The sequence below is a fragment of the Patiria miniata genome, unplaced genomic scaffold, assembly GCF_015706575.1.
Source record: "Patiria miniata isolate m_02_andy unplaced genomic scaffold, ASM1570657v1 HiC_scaffold_29, whole genome shotgun sequence".
NCBI classification, from domain to species: domain Eukaryota; kingdom Metazoa; phylum Echinodermata; class Asteroidea; order Valvatida; family Asterinidae; genus Patiria; species Patiria miniata.
In genome coordinates this window covers 13,475,363-13,502,542 of record NW_024037068.1, presented here as the reverse complement: position 1 = coordinate 13,502,542, position 27,180 = coordinate 13,475,363, and the positions used below count along the sequence as shown (strand labels likewise).

At 41.4% G+C, this 27,180-nt stretch overlaps 1 protein-coding gene across 1 annotated transcript; it reads left to right on the top strand.

Annotated features, from left to right (window-relative positions):
* Positions 1-321: 321 nt before the first annotated feature.
* LOC119735575 lies at positions 322-26,957 on the top strand. Its single transcript, XM_038209336.1, has 11 exons — positions 322-532; positions 8,900-9,022; positions 9,785-9,991; positions 14,186-14,277; positions 16,404-16,517; positions 18,339-18,371; positions 18,941-19,052; positions 20,165-20,207; positions 21,900-22,031; positions 24,083-24,108; positions 26,037-26,957. Exons 1-11 carry the CDS (start codon positions 451-453, stop codon positions 26,096-26,098), a joined length of 1,026 nt encoding a protein of 341 aa, XP_038065264.1. The 5' UTR covers positions 322-450; the 3' UTR covers positions 26,099-26,957.
* Positions 26,958-27,180: the final 223 nt, after the last annotated feature.

The window sequence follows — 27,180 nt, the reverse complement described above, 5'->3', positions numbered from 1 at the left end:
AGCATGAGTGGTTGAGTGGTGCTCCCTAAACCCATATTGAGAATCAGATAAAACATTGTGTTTCAACAAAAACATTGTAATCAAGTTTTGAGCATATATTAGTTTAAGAGCAATACACACGCCACATATAATGCCAGTGCCATAAGATTATGCCTATGCTCAAGCCTGTACCTGTCCCCCACGAAGCAAATGGACTCGCCTTCATATCACCGAAAACTCATTCATTTTATACCAACACGCGCACGGACCATTTCAATAAGTGTATGTGGCTTTATTTTTTATTGAAATTATGGTTGGAGAAAAATTGGATACGTACGACATCCAATGGGCTGGATCTCGGTATATAAACGATTGACCGGCACACACAGGGAAGAATTTCTCCTCCTGTCGTTTGCTCGTACTTCGGTATTGTTACACTCTTTGCAATTGAGCTGACCAATTTGAGGCAAGATGTTTGAGACAAGTTTCGCAGTTATGAAGTTGATGGTTGTGGTGATGGTGTTCGTCGGGCAGGCCAGCGCAGCCGCCTTAGGCAAGTATTGTCATCTATTGTTGGTATTTTCTTTTACCCAATATTAACAAACAACAAATTGTTTTGTTTCTTTTTTTTTAAGCGTGAATCTCTTTTATTTGGCTGGTTAAACAAGAGTCGGTTGTGTCTGATATTTCTCAAAAACACAAAACAGCATGGTACGCACTATGAAACAGTTTGCCGAATTTAGATATGACTTGCTCCCGATTTGACATATTACTGAACATGGCCGGCGATCAGTGGGAGAGTAAAAAGGGGGCGGGGTACATTCCCTCCAATATTTTGCTCAAATGGACGGCTGTTATCTTGATTTTTTAGAGTGAAGCTAATTAAGGAACAGAGGATAGGGATTTCTATATGACACTTTCTTACAATAAAATCTTCTTGCGTGAACCACGGATTTACAAACATGGATGAACGACTGTTCTGAGCTCTAGTACAAAATGCATTGAGCGGACTTGCCTTATATTAACCCTCCGGCGCATAATCTTGCCCTTTTGGGGACCCAATTTGGTTAATTACCTTAATGAAAGAAAAAAAAATTTCAAACCAATTCTGGTGATCTTCTATCTAATCCTAGCAAGAGACACCCTCTACGAATATATGCAGTCACCTTTAGTGTGTGACCCCGGGTCAGGCATATCTGAGCCTGACAACCTGGGCTAAGGACCGACGCAATTTCTGCCCATCCTTGGACCCACCATATGCACGCGCACAAAACAACTCCGACGCAATTTCTGCCCACCCGGGGACCCACCATATCACGTGCACAAACAAGGTCACTTGCGAGTAGACAGTGCACGGCTTGACCACAGACTATGTATACAAATACACCTCCTTAGTCTACAGACATGGCAAGATTGTGTTCATGTGGATACAGTGTTGTGTAGCCTCAAACCGTGGCGCTAAATATTTGGGTCCCCGGGGGACCCCTTACTGTAATAAGTGTGTTACTAAATGGGCTTTCTGCGTCGGAGGGTTAATTGGTTAGACGCGTGATAACGGGCATAAATACCCGTTGGCACGCTAATAGCGAATGTTCCAGGTGTGTCATTTTGTCAGTTTGTTTGCATGACATTTAAAACGGAAATAGTCATACAACTTTAAGCAAAACCACTCCTTATGTAAGATATACTTTTCCAAAATTTTGCAGAAATAAACACTTCTACATATAACAGATAGTCATGATTGTAAATGTTTTTGTTGTCATGGATGAAGCATTTACCTAGTAAATAAACGTAAAATGTGACACCTTTTTTTCGAGAACACCGTTTACCCAAATCTGGTTGTTAATATGTAAAAGGTTTTTATCGAAAAGTGTTGGAGAGATGTGGTCCCGAGCCGATAAAACAAATGCGACATTTCTTAGTTAAGCTAAATATATTGTGCTCGGCGTTAAGGCCAAAAAGAAAGTCTTTGGTTTCTGGTATGCGCGCGTGTCGCCGTAGCCATGCGCGTCAGTAAAATAAACACTTTTTTTCAATGAAAGATGATGTCTCAAAACCGCAACACTCACTGGTTTGACGGGAATCCTGTTGCTGCACAATTTTAACGTGTTTTTAGATGGAGTTACGATCGAGTATAAGCTTTATGTGGCCTCTCTGGACTCCCATATATTTGCAATAAGTTTAGTCGGGCACCATTTGCAGTCATCAGCCGACATTTGAAAAAAAAAAAAGGTAAAAAAAAGCCGCGTCGCCGCACCACTTTTTGGGCAAGCTCCATACCAGAAACCGGAGACTGGTTTTTTGGCCTAACGTGGTTATGTATTAATCACATATCAGCATTCAATTATAAAGGCCAAAAACATAGGATCGTGAATCTTCAAAAATACAAAAGGCCGCCTTGACAAAATTCGACACCAGATCAAGCACAGAGCCCAGCAAACTTTAAAGCCGCCGCGCGCGGCTAGTCAAGCGGTTAATAGCTGTCTTGGTCTTTGTTGACTGTACGGGCCGTTATCACGCTCACAGCCTCACACTCATCAGTTTTAACAGGAAGTTAGCTGAGTCATTAATCCTTGCGTGTATGCTGGTCATTTTTATGAAGCAATTGCTGATTACCTAGCCTTTCGCCAAGGCCATCGTGGCTTAGAGCGGCAGAGCTGCGAAAGCCCGAAGCGACTGGAGCAAAGCTGAATGCCGGCAAGTTAAGCCACGATGGCCTTGGCGAAAGGCTACTGATTACCCTGCATAGTACATTGATGCTGATCTTTCCAGCAGGCAAATTTTGTTAAAATACCTCTTGATTGAACGGACCCTTCAGCTTTCAGCCCCTTTTCGTTTTAAAATGTCCCGTCTTCTGTATTTCCAAATCAACGTTTCGGTTTTCGGATTAACCCCGCCCCGCTCCCATAAAAAAAAGCTAGCTTAAATCCACCATAGGTACTATTTTACCGGAAAGCCAGCCCGCCGGCTAACCGACACTGTGACGGTTACGTGACCGATTACCCACTGAATTTGTCTGGAAACACGAGGACGCCGGATATCTGGCAGACCGTTACACCGGGTTGGATCTGAAACCACCACGACATGCACGACCCAGCTTTTTCAAAATTGTTGCGAGAAGGACGGTCCTTAGAAACTCTATAGCATAATCGATTTTTTTCCGATGAGTACCGAGATACTTGGTGCAATGCACCCATCAGTTGTTTTCCCCGCCCCCCCCCCCCCTCCCCGCTATCCCAGGTCTTATGTCGGGGTTTGGTCACGTTTTGCAGGCCCCGGGGTGGGGATTTTGGTCACTCACGAACAGTTTATACTATTTGACACACTTGATGGACATTCAACCAGTTTAGGGCCCCGAGAATGGTAGATATCGTCACTTAACTTTTGCCCCACTTCAAAAGTGACAGTCCCCACATCTTGGATGGGAAACATTATTGGTTGGTGTATAAGAAACGGTATAAACCAAACAACCAAGCACGAGACCCGGAATGACAATGTAACGAGACGGGGAATAATCTCGTACTATTTAGGGGAGGAAGGGGTTGGATGGAAACACCACACACCATAATAAAACTACATTAAAAACTCAGTGCGTGGCAATTTGTCCCCCAAAAAAGTGGATCCCAAAAAAATACGGCGTAGGGTTCGGGGCCCGCATTTGCTTGGATTCAAGATGCTCTTTGGAGCGATCTGAGGAAATTCCTGAACACTTTAACCACATTGCTGTATTCCTGTATCAAATCAGTATAAAAGAAGCAAGTTTCCCACCCAGAGGTTACTATTGGAAACAAGGTTGAAAGCAAAGCTACCCTCGGGGACGAGGTTGGTCAGTGAGTGAGACATTTGCAAAGAGGACTATGAGGCTGGCCCTTCTGGTATTAACAACAAAAAAGGCTACTGGCCACATATTGACAGACTGTCAATGTATATTGACAGACTGTATATTGACAGACTGTCAGTGGACTGTATATTGACAGACTGTCAATGTATATTGACAGACTGTCAGTGGACTCGTGCTTCGCCATTTTTTTTCCCACCTAATATTTTATGCTTTTCATCTTCATGAAATTGCGCCTAGAATTAGAAATGGGAAAAGGAATAAAATAAATATTATAACACCTCACCCACAGATTCTGTGTCGTTATTGGCTGAGAGCGAGTCACATGGAATTCGCTTTATTTGCTATCTTGCTGTGCACGTCCAAAAGTACTATACCCATAGCAACCAAAGTACTATACCCGTAGAAACCAAAGTACTATACGCACTGTGTGCAAAATGCATAGGGATGTGTGTGTTTCGCGTTGCACGTATTTTTTCCAAGCGCGTTAGCGCTACAGAACTGGGTTCAACCATTTCGTGGGGTGAGGGGGAGGGGTAGTGAGGACAAGTGCAAGTTAATTTTCAACCAATTTCGTACTCAAAAAGAAGTAAATTGTTATTGCATTCAGATTAAATTAATAAGTTATCGCTTAAAATCAAGCAGAATCTGTGGGAAAAATGTTCGCCTCGGGACAAATAGAATGCTTCATGGATCACCTGGGCAGGCTAGTTTTATTACTCGACTTGAAGTAGTCAATATTTGTATACTTGTTTCCAGGGTTATTTGCCTTGCCTTCTTTTACTACAAAGTAATTTCAATTAAAAAACAAATCTAAAGAAACAAACCCCAATTCGCACAGATGAATGAGACGCTAGATTTTGGAGTGAAAAGTATAATGAGTCGATCCCTGTGAAGCTTTCCTACTTGCATCTTATCCTTGCCACTTCGGCAGAGGACCGAAATTATAGGCTCGATGATACTTGAAACGAATCTACGCATGAAATATAATATTGAACAATTGTTTTTTTTTACAATGGAAACCTGTAGGGCCTACGGCTCGTATTATTAAACAGCCAGGTGAGAAAATAGACTTGTTATTGTTTTCCACCACTTACAAAAACAACAGGTGTCTTGTAGTGGATACTAAGGTCACAGCAATTCCAACTGCCGTAGCGCGTTGTTTTGTGTTTAAGCAGGGCGCGAAGGTGGGAAAACAATCCATCATTCTGAAGTTGCTGATGAAAGAGTTATCTAGTTCCTTCCGATGTTGTTCCAATTTCGATCGCTACGTTGTCGTTATTTACACACCGCTGTTTCAATTAATTGGAATTGTATTCACCCGAGCACTTACCACAAATGACCTGATTAGAATAACCCACAATTAAAATGCTTGGACAAGTGGGCCACATACCGATTTCTGTAATTAAGGCCATTGGTGATCAATAAAATTGAAGCGCGTCATTGAACACCTTGGTCTTCTCAGTAACCTTGTTTTTCTTTATGACTTGTCTTCAGTCCCAATATTCTACCCTACTCTGCGGAAAGGTTGGCTTCCATCTACGGTAATTCAGACACAACATACCAAGTTGAAGATAGATGCAGCCTTGCAAGCCGGAGTTGTCTTATTATTGTACGTTGGCAAACCGAGTCCAGTGATTTACCATTAGTTTTGCCCTCGCCCGAGCATTTATAATTCATGACACTTCCAAATAAGGATTGACACAATTTTTGCCCGATCACATTGCTCGTTACAAAAACTGACCACCCATACGAACTCATCTGTGATATACGGTCGGATAACCATCCCTACCTCGCCCTTAATATTTGTAATGGCTGTCATTGGTTAGACCATGAAGCCCAGGCTCTTGCCCCCACCAGTCCTTACTCCAGCAAAAACTTCAGTTCTATACCATTCGGGAGATTTACTATTCTGGAAATCATGTAGGCTGTCTGCTCCAACAATTCTCAATATTTTCTCCTACTGGCCTACAAGCTCCAGAATTTCTATATTGGATGTTAGCCTTTCACCGATGTTCTTTTATAAACACTGTATACCAAATTAATTGTGAGGGAAACAAAACTCTGATGGGACTCGAACCCAGGATCTCCTGTTGATCAGTGCAGACGTACCACTCGACCACCGAGCTTGCCGCAACTAAACTATACAAACAAAGATATCGGATTCGAACCAGGCAGCCAACTCCGGCTAGCTCGGTGGGCGAGTGGTAAAACATCTGTACAGATAAGCAGGAATTTGTCCGGAAACACCTGATTGTCGGATGATTGGCAGTCTGTTACACCGAATTGGATCTGAAACCACCACTACATGCACGACCCAGATTTTTAAAAATTGTCGCAAGAAGCACGGTCCTTACAGTATACAGTGTTTATAAAAAAAAAATACGTCGGTGAAGGACACAACCTAATATTGAATTTACATCGCCCCTAAGCAAAATTCCATCTTATGACCAGTTCTAGAAAAAATGACCTCATAGATCAAGAATCATGAATATTCAGAGCGCAGGGAATCGTCACAATGTCTACGCAGACAATCTGATTGGCTGACAACGAGTATCAAAATAGGGAATACGTGGACTTGGTTTGACAGGGTTTTCTTACAAGAGTAAGATTACCTAGGTAAAGCTAGGATAGGTCCACTGGACTTACTCATTGAAGATACTCAATCGGTACGGTTAGGTATCATAACGATACATACCAAAACATTCACAGAGTCTACTTAAACAAACGACAGGTGTAAGACATAGTGTAAATTACCATAAACATTACTGTTAATACTGATAAACTTGCATACATGGTGGCATTTACCCCGCGCATAAATAACCTGATGAATGTTTCTAAGTGTCCGGATTATATCTATCCAATTATCGATTGCAGGATTTCAATACATTTATTCACAATTAGGCCAGTTTCCGCCACACATACCTCGCGTGGAGCTTGGATGTTTGGACACAAATGATTTCTACAAATTAGGCCACTGGTTATCAATAAAAACGGATTGTTGTATCCGAACTAAATGTTAAAGCCGCCATGCCACTCAACATTACCAATTGAGGATGGCTCTGAGATAAGCGCGGAATGGAACATTTGTCTTCTCAATAACCTTACAAAAAACAGTTTTATGGTTTTTGTCCTTACTCACAATATTGCACCCCACTCTGCAGAGTAATTGAAAGTTTTTATCCATTTAGGGTCATTCATGCATACCACTTATCCAATTCGAAGTGAGAAAGTTTTAATGATTGAAATGATACGGGTTGTCCATTGGACTCAGACTATGAAGGTGCTCGACTGCCAAAACTACTTCCCATTTGCAATTCATTCAAAAGAAAACAGGACTCGATGCTATATTTTTATAAACAAACAAAAACATTCCAGGATTTAATTAAACGGACGACAGGTGTAAGACATACCACCCCTAGTGTAACAAATCTCTAGCAAACCATTGTCTTATCGATTAACCTATATACACTACACGGTTGCACTTTCCTGAATAAAAACAATCAAATAATCGTTTCCAAGTGTTCTAATTATTTCAGTGCAAATATCGATTACGGTATCTAGGCCTACAAATACTTTGTTTGACGCAAAACAAAACAAAAATAGGCCAGTTTCCTTTGCATTATACCTCGCTGAATAGATTAAAATGATGAGAACGGATACAGGTTGCATTCAATAACAAAACAACATATGGCACAACAAAGAAATATGGGGAGCGGGTGCGAGTTGACCCCATTAGCGTAAATTGGTCCCATTTTGCAGTCGGGCACTTTGGGGAGGGAGGCTCATTGGGTTTGGGCATAGTCTCAAACGATATATAAATTGTATGTTTGCCTTCTCCAAATTCTGAGCGGGGGATGGGGGAGGGGACACTCAAGCCTAAGGCTGCCCCATCCCTGCCTTAGTTCAACCAATGGTGTGGTTGAACCTGCGACGATCGGAATACACCTGCGATTGATCACCTTAATTGTCCGTTCCTATAGTTGTTGGTTGTCTCCCAATTTATTTGTTCAAAGGGTTGCACTTATACAGTATTATACAGTATGTCAAATTGTTGGGTTCGGTGGGGGAGCGATTTTATCCCCTTAACGTTTCGTTCGTAGGTTTGTTTGTTTATTGTTTTTTTTTTTTTTTACAAGGGGTTGGGTTAGGTGTTTCTGATGGTGTGTGTGTAGGTGTGCGTATACAAACACTGCCTTGTGGGGTACCGGAACAATGGGAGGTACCCCACAAGGAATGCCCACCGTCTTGCGGGGTACCGTTTTGGTACACCACCAGTTTTTCACGAAATATATATATGGATTTTACCCAAAAACTAGGAATTTCCAAGGTGGGTTGATTCGTTGCAATTGGAAGAGTTTTAGATAAGGGATATTAAGTCTGAATTTCAGCCCAGGAAATTAACTGTGGTTAAAATAAAAGCATTTTTACATAAGTGTGCGATGTTGCGAAATTTCGAAAACAAAGGAAGTACCCCACTTCTATGCCTATGTAAGGGTGTGTGTGTAGGTGTGTGGGTGGGTGGGTGGGGGGGGGGGGGACTACCATTGGATGTGAAATGCACATCATTAAAAATGAAGCCACGGGTAACGTTCCAACCCAGGCATAAGCGCACTGGAGTACTGAGGTACTCCAGGCACTGGGAGTTATGTCTATTGTTAGATGAATAAAGTACATGAGACATATGAGACCCATTATGTGGCATACAAGGTGCGGCCACTGCCAGTAACACCGGGGCGAACCCCTTCTCTTAGAGACAAGTGTTACTGGGTTCTTTAACGTGCATTACACAACACACGGGACCTACGGCTTTACGTCCCATCCGAAGGACAAAGCAATAATGGTAAAGTGCCTTGCTCAACAGCACAAGCACCATGTTCCCACGGCCAGGATTCGAACCCGTGTACCACGGCACACGAGACGAACACCATAACCATTGGACCACAGCTCCCCACCATAGCACCCCTGGCTTTAGCAGTGCATTATGCGATGCCCATGGTAGCTGTCTTTTTTATGACATGTACATGGAGTTTTAATTGCACACTTTAATGTCTTTTTTTGCAATTTTTCTATGTTTGTCAGGCTCTTACGGCGCGGATCCGACCAAGGTGTCGGTCAGCGGGGTGTCATCAGGGGCCAACATGGCCGTCCAGCTACATGTTGGCTTCTCCGCCACCATTATGGGGGCAGGTGCCGTGGCTGGAGGTGAGCAAGTTAGTATGATAGCAAACAGGAAACCAGACATAGCACTGAGGTCACAACCAGGAAGTAGTGACCTATAACCTGTCTTATTCAATTGTACACAAGTAGTGAGCGAATTGCAAATGGCACTGCAATCCAGAGGTACTCCGAAGTCATTATATAAACATATTGCAATGGGTCGCTGAAATCCTCAACATGTCTACAGAATGTTGAATCCTAATCAGCTAGGCTTCCCTAGCTGCAGCCGCGTAGCCAACCTCGGCAATTAAAAAATAGCAAAGTTGATGGTACTACGGGAAGAAAACTAACTATGTGGTACATGAAGATTATCTGAACTTTTTCTTCTTGCAGAATAATGGTTTTTTTGGGGATTTAGAATTATACGGCTTTCTGAAAGGCAATAAACTGTTGGTCAACAGCCTCGGTCCAAAATTTTGGCCACCGATATCAAATGAGGGGAATAATCATAGCAATTTTTGGCAAGGTATACACCTCCGGAGTTGGAAAATATGTGAAAGCATTGCAGCGGTGGCAGCTCTTTGAGTGTTATCAGCCTTTTTCTCAAAATGTCCATCAAATTTGTTTGTTACCACTGTAGGGGCGGTATACCTTGCGCATGCTCGCTATAATCATTTATTTGGTACCGACCAAACCCCCAGGCTGAAGGTCTACTGTAATGTTGCAGTGTTTCGACACTGAAGGTGTCGGGAAGTGGTCTGTCGATACCCCCTCATATTTCTTGTTATCTTATTATTGCTTATGTAGCGCCTTACTACTGCGCACGGGGCAGTGTACTGAGAGCGACCACGTTGGAGTGTTCCACTTTCGGTAATCCAGGCAATGTCGACATACCCTACTTGAAGTCCAAGACGGAGTCTTATGCTTCTTCTGGCAAAGTGGACGCCACGAGCAACATGGCGTCGGACCGAGTCTACCTCTTCAGTGGAACTCAAGATTCAGTTGTACAAACAGGTAACTAAAACATAAACAATAGAGAATATATCGTCGGGTGCCTGGAAGAAGGTCGTAAGGGCAACAAATGAGTGCAAAGGTCAAATTCCTTTTTTGGGGGGGAAATCGATTAAGCTTGGAAATATCTTTCATTTGATATATTGTCTCAAGGGGCTACGTCATTCTGACGTAATTAACAGTAAACAAAAGACGGAAGGAGGTTTTTCATTATTTGTGCCAGGCAAAAGGTCGTAAATAAGCGTGTAATTTTAATGTAACGCTGCACTTAAATGGGTACGCAAAGCCAAGTTTGTTCCCAACCATTGTGCACAAACCTAAGGAGACCTAGACTTTTTGTACAGGGTTTGTACGGCTATTTGCATATCTGCGTTTGTATTCCATACCGGTGCGTTATCGAAGCCGATACACCCAGAACCAGCCTCGACTCCAGGGGCGCGTGCTCGTTCCTTACACTAACCCCTGGCTGTGATGATGACGTAAATGACGCTGAGTGGCTATTCACAGGTACTGCGCGCGCATTTCGAAGATTGCACGCCGGGCGCGCCGATAATACGCTTGCGTGCCTTGCACGTAATGTCACGTACGACAAAAAAAAATGTGATTCAAAAGTCGCGATGCCTGTACGATATGGAAAATGGCAGCCGCGTCTTTTCGCAAAAAAACCCCCTGTATCTGTGGTTGTAAAGGCCCGAAAGGGGTACGTACATTTAATACAAATCTTTGCTAAATAAGGCAACGTCCAAACGTTATGTTTGAAAGGATTGATTCTTCAAAATCACAACTTTTAACATTTTAAAGATGGCGTCGGCACGTTAAACGGATAAACTGCAGCCCTAATTATAATGTGCCATCTTTTGGCACATTTAAATAACACGATTCCAGGGGTTACGATCGCGCAAGGCATGATGGGAAACAACATGGCGCAATATCATACCCACGGGCACGAGGTTGGCCCAAAACCGAAACGCACAATCAACAAATGAGCGTGTCGTTTTGCTCTATAGTCGGGTTCCCTAACGTGGCGCACTTAGAAGCTTTCCCAACTTCCCTCGTGTAGTGTTGCCAAACCTCTTTGTTGACAAACCTAAAATTCATGCAGTAAAATACTAGTACTTTTACCTCATTAATGCTTGCTTTTTATCCTCTGTGAACAATTTCGGTTTCATAAAATTTAATCCAAAATTGAAAAACGGTGGCGTCTGGAAATTGGGCACAAATTGGCGGAGTGTTCCCTAACGTGGCGCACTGAAGTAAATCTTGGAAAATTCCAAATTAACATTTAAGAATTTCTGTAAATCATTATTATCTGTAGTTTCATACTCAGCCAGATGTTTGTCAGAAAATTATTTTCTTATTTTTCGGGGCATTTTCAAAGGGGTTCACTTTGCACTTTACAATAAAATCGGTAATAAGTTCTTCTAACTTTGTAACGGGTAAATAAACTCGCGATTTATAAACGAGAGTGTTTAGAACTTGCTGAAATTTCACTTTTTTGTTAAATATCAGTTAAAGCTATAGTCCATCATTTGTAATTAGTGCATTTTGCTCGTTTGAAGCAACAAAAGTGTTCAAAATCTAATGAAGGATACTAACCAACTAACCTGATGAAGTTTCAGCTAAGCTTCAGCTGTACATTCCGAGAAAAGCAGCATTATAAGATCTCAATTTCAAATCAAAACTACTGAATCATGTTTTGAATTGTTTTGAATTGCAGCTATACGCAGCGTCGCGCACTGATCCGACGAATTATAACAACCGCGCGCGCGTGTGCGTCGTTCCAATACTTGTGCGCGCTGCGCTGAATAACAAAACGAACTACTAATTTAAATTTTCCTACGGTGCTTCTTAAGAATCACCGTTGGAAATGCCTTCTTTCGTTGATTACTTCAAAATGACAGCTTCCCAGAAAGAATAATTTCATAGGGAGTTTAGTTCCCTTACTATCTTTCAACCAAGTTTGTTTTTCAAAGGTAATTACGCCGGTTACTTTTCGGATGGCTGCAAATGATGGACTATTGCTTTAAAACTTTTCTCTAGCCAGGCGCTACAGGCGAAAAATCAAAGTGCGCCACGTTGGGGGCCACGCCACGTTAGGGTACATCAACAATACGCAAACAGCGCAATGCGTGCGCGTATAGACCGCTTGCAGACGCGATCGATAATTGACGCGCGAAGGTGCACGACGCCGTGTTATGGGACAAAATGTGCATGGATAGATATACGCCTGTCCCACAACATAGCGTAGCGCGCTTTCACGCGTCGATTATCGAACGCATCTGCAAGCGTTCTACTCGCTGCACATGCTTTTTGCCGTCACGTTTTTTTGAACCGTCAATGACGCGCTTAAGCTGTTTGCGTATGTTCTATACTTGCGCGTTGCATGTAGCGTTGCATGTAAAATTCAATCCATCTAATTTCATTATGTTCTACAAACACGCACATGAATTCAAAATGTCTGCGCCCAGGTCGGCTTCAGAGCGTCTCCGCGCGCAGAATTACGAGTTAGCTCTATGTTCCCAACACAAGGACGTTATAATTTAACATGCTGCTTAAGCGCACGTTTAATGAAGGGCGAGTTCACGTTTAAGACAAATGGAGTTCCCGGTAAGGTTGTAAAAGCCGAAAAATATAAATAACTTCAAAATTAAATAATATTTTGAAATCAAATGTACGATATGTTTTTATTTATTAACGACTTTCATGAGCCCAAATTTCAGCCTGATGTGATTTTTTCATTTAGAAATAGGAGCACAAAACCTTTCAACTCGATGATCTCCAAAAATGTGCTTTTTGCGTGCCTGGGCTGCTTTACATCCTTTTACGATAATTTCTGAATATATACGATTCTGACGCATCAGCGACACTTCCATATTCCTGCGATAACAAATAAGATACTGTAACGTGCGTCGCCTAGTCGGTCCCTTGCCTCTCTGGCCCAGTCCCGATGGAGTTGAAGCACCTGCGGTTGGAGGCCACAGCACCAAGTGACGAACAGCACTCCCAAATCTGCTCCACCAGGGGAAGCGCTAACTCAACATGTGTTTGGGATTTAGGGGATTGGGTGGATTCGCCTGTGGTTTGTGTGGTTGACCGGTGGCTCTGGGTGGCTGACCAGTGGCTTAAGTGGTTCAAGTGGTTCAAGTGGCTCAAGTGGTTCAAGTGGTTCAAGTGGCTCAAGTGGCTCAAGTGGCTCAAGTGGCTCAAGTGGCTCGAGTGGCTCAAGTGGGGGAGACTTACACCCTAATTAGCGACAATTATACAATAAAACAGAGACAGGAGACTTCTTTGACTTCTTTGGTCCCACCAGGCGAAGAAGTGAGGTTTATTCCTTCTCACTTTGCCTTTAATAGGCCAACATGATCCAATTACAATTGCTAACAAAGAATGCACATCATTGCCAAATTATACAGATGGTGGTTACCAATCAAAATGCAGAATTGCTCAGTAGCTGACTTAAGTGACGCCCACTAACTGTATTGGCCAATTGGGGTCTACTGCTCTAGAATGAGTGACTTAGCACTAAAGAAAAGTCACTATACAGTTCATGTTAATGTATAAAACGTATAAGTTGACGATTCATCACAATACTGTACTTACCACAAATGCCGACCTTCAATTCCGCATAGAACGGCTACATATGCATTGGCTCTATGGGCTCCGTGCGCAGACAAAAGAGGGCGCCCTTTAATGGAACGACGTTCCATTGGAGGGACATTTCGCTGGTTGACGCGCATCGTTCCTTCGTTGTGAACGGAGCGGATAGGCAAAGTAACAAGTCTGCACGCTTTGAAAGGAATACAGGCTCATTCGTATTGATTGAAATAAAACCTACCGAATTGTTGTTAATAAGCGCACTGAGATATCAAGAAATGTAGGTGATTTCCAGCGATCAGTCAATTTTGGATTTCGGAATAAAGAGTTTTTATAGACGGAATCGTGTTTCGTGATCAAAAGGCATGTGCGTGGTTTTCCACTGTTTCCTCGAAAAGAGCAATATTCACTAAGCTGAAACTTCAACACGTTTGTATTTCATTCTTCTTTAGATTGTGAGTGACGGTATTGCTAGAATTAGCGAGCAGAATACATAATGATACAATTATCCTATATGCTTTTCATATCTCGATATCACGCCCAGTTTGCTTTAACGGATTTTTCAATTATTGCTGCATTCCCCCCCCCCATTGTTTTTGTCAGATCTTGTGCAAAAACTTGAAGACTACTACGAGGAATTCATCCCCGCGGCGAACATTAAGACGGTGTACGACGTAGCGGCTGGTCATGCCTTCGTAAGTATGAGACCAGTCTTTCACAAAGACCCTTTCATTGGCGAAAGCATTGTGCAAGCTTTTTTCCGAATAATCCGTCACAGGACAGTTGCATATTTGTGTGTACAGTTGACCTATCGCGGTAGAGAATCGCGTCAACGCAGTTTGTGAAATATTGTCAAATTGCATCATAAACGAATGGACGCGGCACACGCAAAATCAGATACAAACAAAACTAAGTGTACAAAAACTCCTTAGGGTTGTCTAAGGGGCGTGGCTAACTTGCAAACGGCAATAGGTCAATAAGCGTGCTCAATGACTTTTCCTTTGAGAGCAGTGGCGGTGGAACTGGGGGGCATCCTCACTTTATCGGGTCACAAACTAATGTATGCTCAGCCAATCATTCAACACAATTCTAGTCTATACAATAATCTAGTCATCCACTGAGCTTGCAACCAACTTGTAATCCACAAGTAGTAGGCGTACTACTCAATAATTCTGTCTGGTCAGATTTCATAGGATACCGTAGTCTTGGCCCAAGGCGTCAGTGGTCAAGAGCAATAGTTGCGTTGTTGTGTAGCGCAGTTGCATAATTGGTTTTTACTTTCTCATACTAACGTCTCGGTCGTTTTGTTTCAATGGAGGCGGGGCCATTATGTCAATGAGATTGTGTGTACTAGCTCCGTGCATCATCACCGCAGTTTCCCGACCGTTGATTGATTCCCGGAAAGCGCTGATAATATTATGATGCCCAGTAGCTTACCGCGAGACGTGCATGCTTACAACCGTCGCGCTAGCCGTTAAACCGTCAAGTCTCGATCGCCGATCGGTTAGCGCTGATGCTGGCGATCACGCACCGCGTGACGTGTATGTTTACTAGCCTTTGGCGAGCCATCGAACTTTTTCTCGATCTCTGATTGGTCCGTAGGAAAGCCTATGGAGAAAATAAAGGAAAAAGTTAAACCGCTGAGACGAAATGGCAAAGACGTTAGTGCAGTAGGCCCGCTGGTCTAATTGTTGTGCCATAAGCTGCCGCACTATTCACCGCCCACTATCGATCACTAGCGTTGTGTGTCAAGACTAAGGACACCGATTTTTTGTCACGGCACTAGGACGTTTCAGCTACACGCAGGCGCACGAACATACATGTTCCTAGTGCAGCGCTAAATGCCTTTTTGTCAGTGATTACATGAGGGCGCTGTCCTGTTTGCTGATTAGCACCATGCATGAGCTTGAATGTCCGTAATCTCCGCTTTGTCTACAGACTCACTGTGTACAACTCTGCTTAAATTAGCCTGCCTAGCTTGAAAAAAGCCTAGGCCTAGCCCATGGATTTGATCTGCCGGCGGTTTTATGTACACATTTCAAATCTGAACTACATCTACTGTTGCGCCAACGCGATAAGGCTATATTCCTGTTGATGCATTAGATGGTATGGGCCTATGTCAAAACAGAATGCCTAATACATCATTTCAAATGAGTAATAACTGTTTCATAATAAATATGCAACCCCAAGCCAGAATGTTTTCATCAATCCGATGATATGGTTGATGATATCGGAATGGGGGACAAGATGTAGTGTACACCAATGTGTACGCAATAAAGTCTTTAACTGTGATGTGTAGCTCGCCCTACACATTTCTGTCATGTTTTAAAACACTATACAAAGCAAATACATATGCGCCTGTGTGATATTTTACGCCTAGAACAAAATATGAACTTCATTTTTGATGTGGTGTGATGTTAAGATTTACGTAAAATATGAACTGATAGCGATATATAATGAACGTCCACTTGACCCCTTCGCCTGTTATCAGTGGCCATGATTTTGTACCGCAATAGCCCTCTGTATTTATAACGTCACACTTTGTTTACATGTGTTCTTTCGTGTGGGGGTCTGGTGGGCAAGACGGTTTTCGTAGCCCCATAGAAAAGTGCACAAGTAAACAAAGTGGGACATCATCAGTACAGAGGCGTATGCCAAAAGGATCTAAGGGTTGCTGCGCGCATGCGTAAGGTACTTTTTTTCACATCAAACACAAGCTATAACCAATGGTTATTGATCGAACTTGGTGACGGCACATCTAGTCAATGGTAGCTATTGATCTGACCCGTTCCTTGCACCTTCCCCTTTTATTTCATTTAAGATCACTGAGGACAACGGATCGAGTTGTGGGACTAACTGGGTACCCTTCATTAACGACTGCAACTACAACCAGGCGTTTGAAATCCTCAACCACATCTATGGCGGCAACCTGGTGGTATGCTATTCCAGTGTTGGAGTCGAGTCCTGTAATCCGAGTAGGCCTACTTAGAGGACCGAGTCCTGGGCCGAGTCCAAGTACACTGTGACGATTCCAAGCCCAGAGCATCGAGAAAGAGTACATTCAGGGCCGAGTACTTGGCCGAGTCTGAGAACCTATAAGTCCGAGTACAATACCCAAAAGTAAAACATGAAGAAAAAAAAATGTCCACTCAATGCTGCGTAGCGGCTGTCTGTATACTGTGCAAGAATGCCAATAGCAGGCCAATGGCGTCACTTTTTGTGCTATCCGATTATCCATTTCACAGACAGAAACCACCTTCTCTTCGATCGATCACGTGGTGGTATTTGGGCAAGGTTCATTGAAAATATTTCCCATCATGCTGAGGACACATGGCATGTTGGGCGTATTGACAATGACAGCCACCCAAAGTTTTTTTTCTGTTACGTCTCGATAGTCCGAAATACCATTGGTCCGAAGTCCCATTGGTCCGAAGTACCATTGGTCCGAAATCCCATTGGTCCGAAGTCCCATTGGTCCGAAATATAATAGTTCCACTTCTTCAGGTTGACTGACCCTAACCCTAACCCTAACAATAATCCTATGGGGCGTCGGACCAATGGGACCTCAGACCATGTGGGACTTCGGACCAATGGGACTTCGGACCCATGGTACTTCGGACCAATGGTACTTCGGGCCAATGGCACGCTTATACCAATGGAATGTATTTAGCAATGGGCCGTCGGACCAATGGGACGTCGGACCAATGGGACGTCGGACCAATGGGAATTCGGACCAATAGTACTTCAGACTATAGAGACGTCCCCAGTTTAAACCACTGTGATCAAAAATATTGCGGTATCTCCGTAACAGTCTGTGCATTTGGGAAGCAGGCGGGGACTTAGCCATCAATTGCCTAAAGGAAAGCGCAGAAGTATAAACAAGACAATGTCGGAAGTCGTTCTTTGTGGAACAAAAGCACGCAGTTTCAAAATGGACGTCAGTGAAAGACTGGTCTGTACCATTCACATTGACCAAAATGTCACCACAACTCTTGATTAATGAAAGTTTACCTACTGTTCACAAGCTTCAGTAGGCCTGCTTCTGAAATACATATACCATAGATGTTTACATACATAACGGTGGAGCGGTCAACATGTGCATTGTGGCGTCATACAGACAGGCCATCGCTGGGCATCTCCAACATTTAGGAATCTGTGGCATATTATTTGACCCGTATTCCAAGGGCAGATCCAGAACACAACGTTTTATTATTATTTTTTTTTTGGGGTGGGGAGCCCAAATTAAATTTGGACCCCAAAAGTGGGTCCGAAAGTTACGGCGAGGGGTTTGGGGCCCGCTTTAGGGCCCCGATTTTTTTGATTTTTTATTGGTTTTTTTTTTGGGGGGGGGGATTCAAGACGCTCTGTGGTGCGATCTGAAGCAATTTTTGACCGCTTTAACCAATTTTGTTTGTAGGAAAAGATGATGGTGTACGTGGTGTCTGCCTTTATTGCGACGTCACTTTAAAAAAATGGAATCGTTTTTCTTTTTTTTGAGGGCGAGGGCCCCCGTCCCCCGACCCCCGCATGATCCGCCCTTGCCGCATTCAACAGTATAACAGTAAATTATCTGCAAAATTTGCCACAGTCAGGGGCGTTAATCCGTGAAGGGGGAGGGGCCGCAATGGGGGCATGCAGTGTATATCCCACCCCCCCCCCCCCCCACACACACACACACCCATATTCACGCCCACACACACACCCACTGATGGTTCATTTCATTATTTTGTTCTTGTTTCTTTTTTATCCTGTCAAGGAACCGGACAGCACCACTATTGCGAGCGGGCAGGTAATTTGTAAACATCTTTTTTCCCCCCTTAATTGCTCTGCAGATTTTACTACAGTCCATATGCCTTTTTAACAGCATGGTTTTGAAAAATGAACTTTTGGAGTCCTGAATCTGTCAATTGTAATGTAATTTCTTTTTTTCAAATTAGGGATTTAAGATTAGCAATTTCCCCTAACTCGGAAATTAAAAACTATCAAGGGGACAAATGGTGGTAAAGTAAAACATGATGGCTTGCGTTAAATAAATAACACCATTTTAAAATGTTGCTCTTGACAAGTTGAGAATGACAAGTTTTGTCCGAGTGGCGGGGAACAAAAAGAAAAAAGAAAGAAAATGAGTTGAACTTGAAAAAAGCCTACACGATGTAGGCCTTCGCACATTATTGTTCGTATCAACATTTGCCTTTGATTACCTGTAGGCCTATGTGTTGTTTTTTCTCCAAATGGCCAAAAACTTGCCCAGTTTAACAAGACTGAATGGTCGATGTACTTTTCACAATGTGCTGACATCGAATGCTGCACTAGCAACCAATAATCGATTTCTTATTGATTTCTTTTCTTTTACTATAGATAAAGTCCTTCTCACAGTCCGAGTTTTTCCCCTTCTATTATTACCTCTACCGTCCTATGGCCTACACGGGTTACGTCTACATACCGACCGGATGTGCATCTTCACAGAGTAGTAAGGGAGAGAACGATAGTGACGGGTTAAATAATCAATTGATCCAATGAATGGCATACAATTAATCAAATGGGTAAAGATTAATCAAGTTATTGATCTATCGATAACTTGGTGGATTGAAAGAGTGATTAATTGGGTATCAGTAAATCGACCCATAGATTGATTGCTATAATGGATAGTTTGATTGGTGGTCGATTGATCGACTCATTGAGTATTCATTGGATTGACTGACTGGTTGATAATCGGTCTTTCGGTCAACCTTATGGATGGGTACAGTCACTTGACCGATAGATCGATCACTTAGTGAATTTACTTATTTATAAATTTGTGGTCGATACCAACCTATCGATTGATCACTTGAAGGATTGACTGACTCACTGGTAATCGGTCAATCGACCGATTGATTGATCACTTACTGGATATGGTGACTGTTGGATTGATGGTCGATTGATCAACTAATCGACTATTCATTTGATGAATTGACATGACTGATTGATAATCGGTCAATCAGGCAACCGTCTGGATGGGTAGTCATTTGGCGGATAGATCGATCAGCTATTTTACTTATTTGTAAATTGGTGGTCGATTGACCAACTCATCGACTGATCTCTTGAAGGATTGACTGACACACTGGTAATCAGTCAATCGACCGATTGATTGATCACTTTATGGACGGACTGAATGATTGAGGATCAGTCAATCGACCGATAGTTTGATCACATACTGGATTGAGTGACGGTTTGATTGATGGTCGATTGATCAACTCATCGACTAATCACTTGATGAATTGATCATCGGTCAATGGACCGATTGATTGATCACTTGATGGACGGACTGATTGATTAAGGATCAGTCAATCGACCAATAGTTTGATCACTGTCTGAATTGTGTAACTGTTTGATAGGTGGTCGATTGATCAACTCATCGATTATTCAATTGATGGATTGACTGACTGATTAATAATCGGTCAATCGACCGACACACTAATCGCTTGGATTGACTTATTGGTTGATTGATTAATTTATTTATTTATTATATCCCACGATCTGATGCTGCACTTGTCGCTTCATCCTGCCATGCAAATAAACTATTTATATATTTTTCTCTATCAGACTGCAAGCTACATGTGGCCCTCCATGGATGTTCACAGACAACGTGAGTTCGTACATTCAATATCCAACATGTCAGTGTTTTATTTTCTTCGCATAACAATCCAGTTTACAGTTGGCGATCTACCGATTTAATTAATACATTGAATATTTTTAAAGTGTAACTTGTGATTTCCATATACTGGTCGTGGACTGAAAGTGGCCAAGCTAAAAAGTCAAACTGTCTCTATAGGGAAACGGTTTACACTAATCCATTATCTCAAATGTTCTAAGTGCAATAATTGATCGACGTCGTGGATTTGCTAAGACATATTTTTTTCCTTGTATAGGTACAGGGAGAGTAAACAAAAACCAAAACCCAAATGTCGGGAATATTGTTTTAGGCAAATTCTGTATGTAGAACTTTCAAAATCTAGGATATAAAAGCCCAATTCAAAAGCTTTCTTCTAGTACAAGAATAATTTAAATCACTCATGTAATTTATGAAGTAAAACGAATTTTAAACACAAACACCATTTTAAAGTTCTGTCCACGCGGATCACAACACGGTAAGTGTTCTTTCAGCAAAACGAAAACAAATAACACAGGGATGTGTGTGAATTGTTTTCGTTTTGCTGAAAGAACATGAAGAACGCACAGCTTTTTTTTGCGAATAATGGACAGAACTTTATAACGGTGGTTGTTTCAAAAATTCGGTTAACATGAAAAGTACACAAGTGATTTGAATGATTTTTAAACTTAAGGAAAGCTTATAAATTGGGCTTTCATATATCCTATATTTTTAAATTGCTACATGCATAACTTCACTAAAACAATAGCTCAACAATTCTTGTGGTGTCGTGTTTTTTTTTTTTTTTTACTCAGCCGGGCCTAGAGTAATATATTAGTGTAGAATTACTCCTCCGTGTTTTACTGGGTGGCTCATCCGCGGCTGTGAGCCGTGTAAGGCGCTGATTAGAGAAGCGTCTTGCGATTGTCCCCTTGCTCTTCGTAGTTTCGTACATCAATCGGTGGCAACGAGTTATGTCGTGCGCACGGCACTTGGAAATCCTGAGTACATTCCAAAATCTATTACTATGTTCGTCAAAAATGGAAAAGTCTCTTCACTCATTTGTATTAATCACACCCTGAACTGTTCCGCCATCCCCGGAAGTGGTTCTATTTGGAAGAAAAATAACATTTGTACAACAGTAATATAAGAACAATGAAATTAAAGCTACAGTCCATCATTTGCAGCTGTCCAAAAATTAACTGACGTAACTATTGTTGAAAAACATACTTGCTTGAAGATGTCATTTTGAAGAAGTCAACAAAAAGAAGGCCTTTCTTTTATGGAAATTTCCGTTAGTAGTTCGCTTATTCTATTAGGCGAAGCGCGCGCAAGCGTTGGCACGACGCACACGCGCGTGCAGTTGCTATAATTCGTCGGATCAGTGCGCGACATCGCGTAGCTGCAATCGGCTCAGTGCGATCGTGTCTCGGGCGCTGAATTCAGGCCCAATATAAAACATGATTCGGCAACTTTTGATTTGAAATCAAATCCTAGAATGCTTGGTTTTTTTTCTCGGAATATAAAGCTGAAGCTGAGCTGAAACTTCATCAGGTTCACCCTTCTTTAGATTTTGAGCACGTTTGTTGCTTCGAACGAACAAAAGGCACAAATTACAAATGATGGATGTACCTTTAAAATAACGAGAATGACGTTGAAGATAAAAAGACATGTTTCGTTCTGATGCAGCCTTTCGATCGGCAACGATTTCTACACGGAGACCGGTTACAACGAGGTAGGGCAGCTGAACAACATCATCATCCTGTATCCCCAAGCCTTGATCAATAACTGGCTGGGCAACGCCTTGGGTTGCTGGGATTGGTAAGTGGCTGAACAGAGTTAGTCCAAAAAAAAAGCGAAACCCAAATGTCGGGCCCACTGTTTTTGTGAAATTCTGCATGTAGCTCTTTCAAAATCACTTTAAATGTTACGGAATTTTAAACACAACCACCGTTTTAAAGGTATGTCCACGGATCACAAAAACAAAATGTGCGGGGTTTTTTTCAGCAAAACGAAAACAATTTACGCACAACCCAATGTGATTTCCTTTCGTTTTGCTAAAACAGTCCAACCTTCTTGTGATCTGTAAACTTTAAAACGGTGGTTGTGTCTAAAATTCCGTACCTTGAAAAGCACATGAGTGATTTGAATGATTCTTGTGTACTAAACGAAAGCTTAAGTATTGGGCATTCCGGAACTTCGGTCTGACCAGAGACCGACTATTTTTTTTTTTGCCTAAACAAAATAATAATACAGGGTGAGTCCAACAAAATAATGCAATATTGCAAAGGATGCATCTTTTTTTTCAAAACCAAGTTGAAGTTTTGAATTTTTCAAAATGAGTAAAAACGACATTTTCGTTAGTAACATTGTGTGAAAAAAAATGAAGTTAATCGCATTTACCGTTAATCTTTTGTGAACCTTTATATTGCAGTACCTGATGTACGCTTTTGTCCCTTAGACGTCTAAACAATGCATAAGAGCACAAAATGTGTCCCCAGAGCCGTTCTTTCCGTGAGGTCTAGGGCTGAGACGTACATTGCCTTGCAGTGTCGCCAAGTAAAGGGCAGAGCTGCAATGGACCGATCCAGTTAGCACCGCCCCATGGTGTTCTGACCAATCACAGCCGTGATTTATGTCCGACGTGCGTGCACTCAAGTCCGACATGCGTGCACGCGCGTATGATGCGCGCGGAAGGAAAATGCAGCGTGGCATTGGAGAGGGGCACGTGTTAATTTGCCCACGTGCGCACTGGGCGGAGCTTACTGGATCGGTCAATTGTGTGAACAATGAGGGACGCTGCAACTACAGTTTAGTCCAGAGAAACGTTGCATAAACCTAAAGAAGTGAAACAGAAAAATAATATAGCTTGAGCTAAGATTCGGTCAGTTTTAAATCCGTGTTGTCTGTTATATTGCACCGTTTCCGATCTTATACAACATTCTGATGCCTCGTGGACAAACACGTAAATCGGGTGCTGCAGTAAAAAGGTTCACAAAGACAAACAGTAAATGTGATTAACTTCATTTGTTTCCACAAGGTTACTAACGAATTATGTCATTCTTACGGAATATTAAAAAAAATTAAAACTTCAATTTGGTTTCGACTCACCCTGTATTAATTATATGCATTGTCGATGAATTATTTTCTATATATATATTTTATTTATATAAGAAAAGAACATAATTGCACAACTCTTTTTTTTTAAGTACCGAATTACCCTTTGAATAGAAATTTTTCAATGTGCGATGAGATGATGTGGAATATTCTAGTATTGGTTCCCGAACCACAATCAATTTAGAATTATTTAGATACCTTTTTGGAATCAAAAATATTGCAGCGACGTATCTTTCGATGTCATCGCGACATCTTCATTCAGCGTAGTGAATTAAACCACTCCGGTCATGTGACCACCTTTTGGCGATCACAAACCAGCAGGTTTGTGATCTCCCAAAAGGTGGTCACATGACCGGAGTAGTTTAATTCACAACGCTGGTTGAAGATGTCGCGAGGTTTGTGATCGCCCAAAAGTTGGTCACGTGACTGGAGTGGTTTATTTCACTACGCTGAATGAAGATGGTATCTAAATATTTCTTATCAACGTGATGGTATCCAATATCAGTACACATGCTGCTACACATTCAATTAGATGGATCGGGAACCATCGTCGACCTTACTGTTTGTTTGGCGTGCAGTTGCAAATAAACTATCCAATGTGAGAACGATCTTGGTTTGGCTCTTCTTATGATTCAGAAACTTCTTAAGTCTAGAAACAGTTGGGTTACGCAAAGCGAACTCAGTCGTATCAAGCCAAACAGTATGTATATTTTATCCAGAAATCAACCTTAAATGTTCTATTTTATCTTCCAAAGGTGGGGCTACATGGATAGCGACTACGGTAAGTCTATGCACACTTTGTTCTTTTGGTAGCCAAAGTAACCCTAGTACAACACGCGTGTTAAAATGGACCATTCCAATGGTATCATCCACAATAATATAACTGAACGTGTCCCTGTGAACAAAACTGGTACAGGGTGAGTAAAAGAAAAAGCGGAATCCAAACCCCCAAATTTATATTTCATATTTGAAAAAGTATGTAGCACCAAAAAAACAAAAAAATAATGACCGGAAAGTCAGTTTCATAAAGTACTTTAAGATAAAAAAAAAGATGACTGAAATTAGTCAATCCGTTCAGATATCACCATGTACAGAAGAAACACAATGACCCTAAAACCTGCCTCGTCCAAAAAAAAATGCGTCGTCTCAATTGTCTTCCGACATCACCAGAGATTAAAACTCAATTTAACCGTTAAAAATTATTCAACAGAATCCCTTTAAAGGCCCGTCCTTTTAATAAAAAGTAGATTTTATAAATCATATTGTTTGCCTAACCAGGGTTGTTAATAACAATATTGTGTACTACAGTTGGTGACAGTTGTTGAAACGAGTACATTGTATTCTGTTTCATTTTCTTTGTTGTCCCAAACAGTCCAAACATATTATGAATTGTATTTTTTTGGACGAGAGAGGTTTTAGGGTCATTGTGTTGCTTTGAACGGATTGAGCAATTTCAGTTTTTTTCATCTTAAAGTAGCTTATGAAATTGGCTTTCCAGTCATTTTTATGTTTGGTGCTACATATTTGTTTAAATATGAAATATATTTTATGGGGTTTGGGTTCCGCTTTTTTTTTTTTTTTACTCACCCTGTATTATGTGAACATATCGAGTCCAATCTCCATTCAATCTCCATGTTAACTTTCTTAACTTAGTAGTTTGTATATAGTGTAGTGTAGTGAAATATTCTGCACTTCATTTTGAGATATCACAAAATTTGACATTAGGTTTGATGCATGCTGTTTCAATGCACAAACAAAGTAACAAATAATTGCCTTCTCAATGATATTTGTTCTCTGATTTGTAAAAGAGATTACCGCGAAAACTAGCGTTTTCTAGGTCATTCTTGGGAAAGGGTCACATGGCATCCGGTTTTGATATTGTTGAAAACAAATCTATACAGTATGTAAAAAAAAGTGCCCGTGTGACTGTTTTTGAAATAACTACAAAACCATAAAATCAATTTTAAAAATGTGTGGTTGTTCAGATAAGATCAATTTTAAAAATGTGTGGTTGTGCAAATACCCCTAAGCCTTGGCCTTAATCCCTACGAGTTTCATTTAATTTCTGTCACGCATCACTGCACACTTGTCAATTGATCACATCAACATTTTTGGTTGCTGCGACCAAGTTCCTTGCCTTAGTCAATTTCAGCTGTGTCATGTAAGCTGTGTAAAACACTGCATGTTTTGGAAAAAAGGCTGATGTGGTTTGGGATTGGAATCATTTGCCCTTGAGCATTAAACTGAGGTCTTGCCATGATGACTGATAGCCAGGCAAATGATTCCAATCCCAACTGCAGCCCTTTAAACAAAGTGAAGGATTTTACACAGCTTACTTAATACAGTAAAGAACTTGAATAATGCAAGAAACTTGGTGACAGTGTCCAATAATGTTGTTGTGATCAATTGATAATTGTGCAACGATGCGTCATTGAAATGAAATGAAACTCATAGGGGTTGCGGCCAAGGCTTAGAAGTGTACGTCTGCACAACAGTAAAAAAAAAAAAAAAAAAACCCATTTATCTCATGGTCTTGTTTTTATTCCAAAAATTATCAGACGGACACTTTTTGGTTGGGGGACATACTGTTTATAAAAACAAGAGAATGTTGAACATGAAGCAAACATCTTTGGGAAGAATTTGTGCCATATAATTGACTTTAAAAAGGGTCATTCTGGCTTAATTAATGTCATTTATTTTATGTTCCAGCTACCAACACTGGCTGGGAGATGCAGGCCATCAAAGAGATGATCGACCGCATTCTGCAGTAAAGCCCCGCGATGGGTGGTGTATAGGGCGTGGTCATAGGGTGTGGCCTGACCACGACCCAAAAATATATAACAGGCAAAATCAAAGGATAATAAATAAGTAATATGAAAAAGTAGTTTTAGAATTATTAAGTTTAATATAATCTGATAGCGCAATCAATGAATATTTGATCAAAGATATTGACTGGGCGTGAGTTGAACCTAAGACATCTAGAACACGTGCCAAGGGTGTGGAACCAGAGTTATCTAGCCCATTATTGTGGGACTACTAAAGGGATCTTATGCGCTACCTCACAGGGTCTTCGACCACTTAGAGATCTGAATGACATTCAGCGATAATAACCGTTAATAAACAGTAGTCTTAGTGGCCTATTAGGTCAAATATTTAATCAACTAGCTGGAAAATGATGGGCGACATTTGAAACACCATACCAGTCATCTACAAACTATAAGCTGTTGAGCATATGTATTCAAATACCACGTACTCCATCTTGGTTCAAAGTCAAACATATCATTATTAAATGGTACGCATTTTATAGATAGCTTCAAGCCTAGTCAATATGGGCTACATACACTGCAAAAACTGCAGTGTTAAATTTACACATTGGTATCTATATAGGACCATCTGGTGATAAATTTTACTGGTGTTGTCCTATATAGATACCGAATGGTGTTAAATTAACACTTCACTTCACTGCATGTATGCCATAGCAACTGGACGGTGATTTTCATTGTTGATTTAATTTACAGTCGGAAACTTTGGACCTAAAAGTATGAATTTCATTTGCATGTTTACAGTCACTAAACGTAACACATCGCTATTGTTCATCAGAAATAAATATGGCATATCAGGAAGAATGAATCTCAGCTCATGTGTTCTCATTCATTGCAAAGGGCTGGATCAGTTGCTATGTGCAAAACATAGTATATCGTCAAATTATAATTGATGACTCGGATTAGTCTTAAGACGTACTTTCTGTGATAAACATTTAGCATATAACTACTCCATTAAGGTCTGATAGAGGCAATCGACTCCATAAGGTCTGATAAGGTTGCAGACCAGTAAATAAATTTCCATAGACCCC

Bases quoted from the DNA above. Each gene is read 5' to 3' on its own strand.
- LOC119735575 (XM_038209336.1), top strand. From the start codon at position 451: ATGTTTGAGACAAGTTTCGCAGTTATGAAGTTGATGGTTGTGGTGATG. The intron at 14,278-16,403 runs GTAAGTATGAGA...ATTTCATTTAAG, and splicing joins TAGCGGCTGGTCATGCCTTC to ATCACTGAGGACAACGGATC. The intron at 24,109-26,036 runs GTAAGTCTATGC...TTTATGTTCCAG, and splicing joins CTACATGGATAGCGACTACG to CTACCAACACTGGCTGGGAG.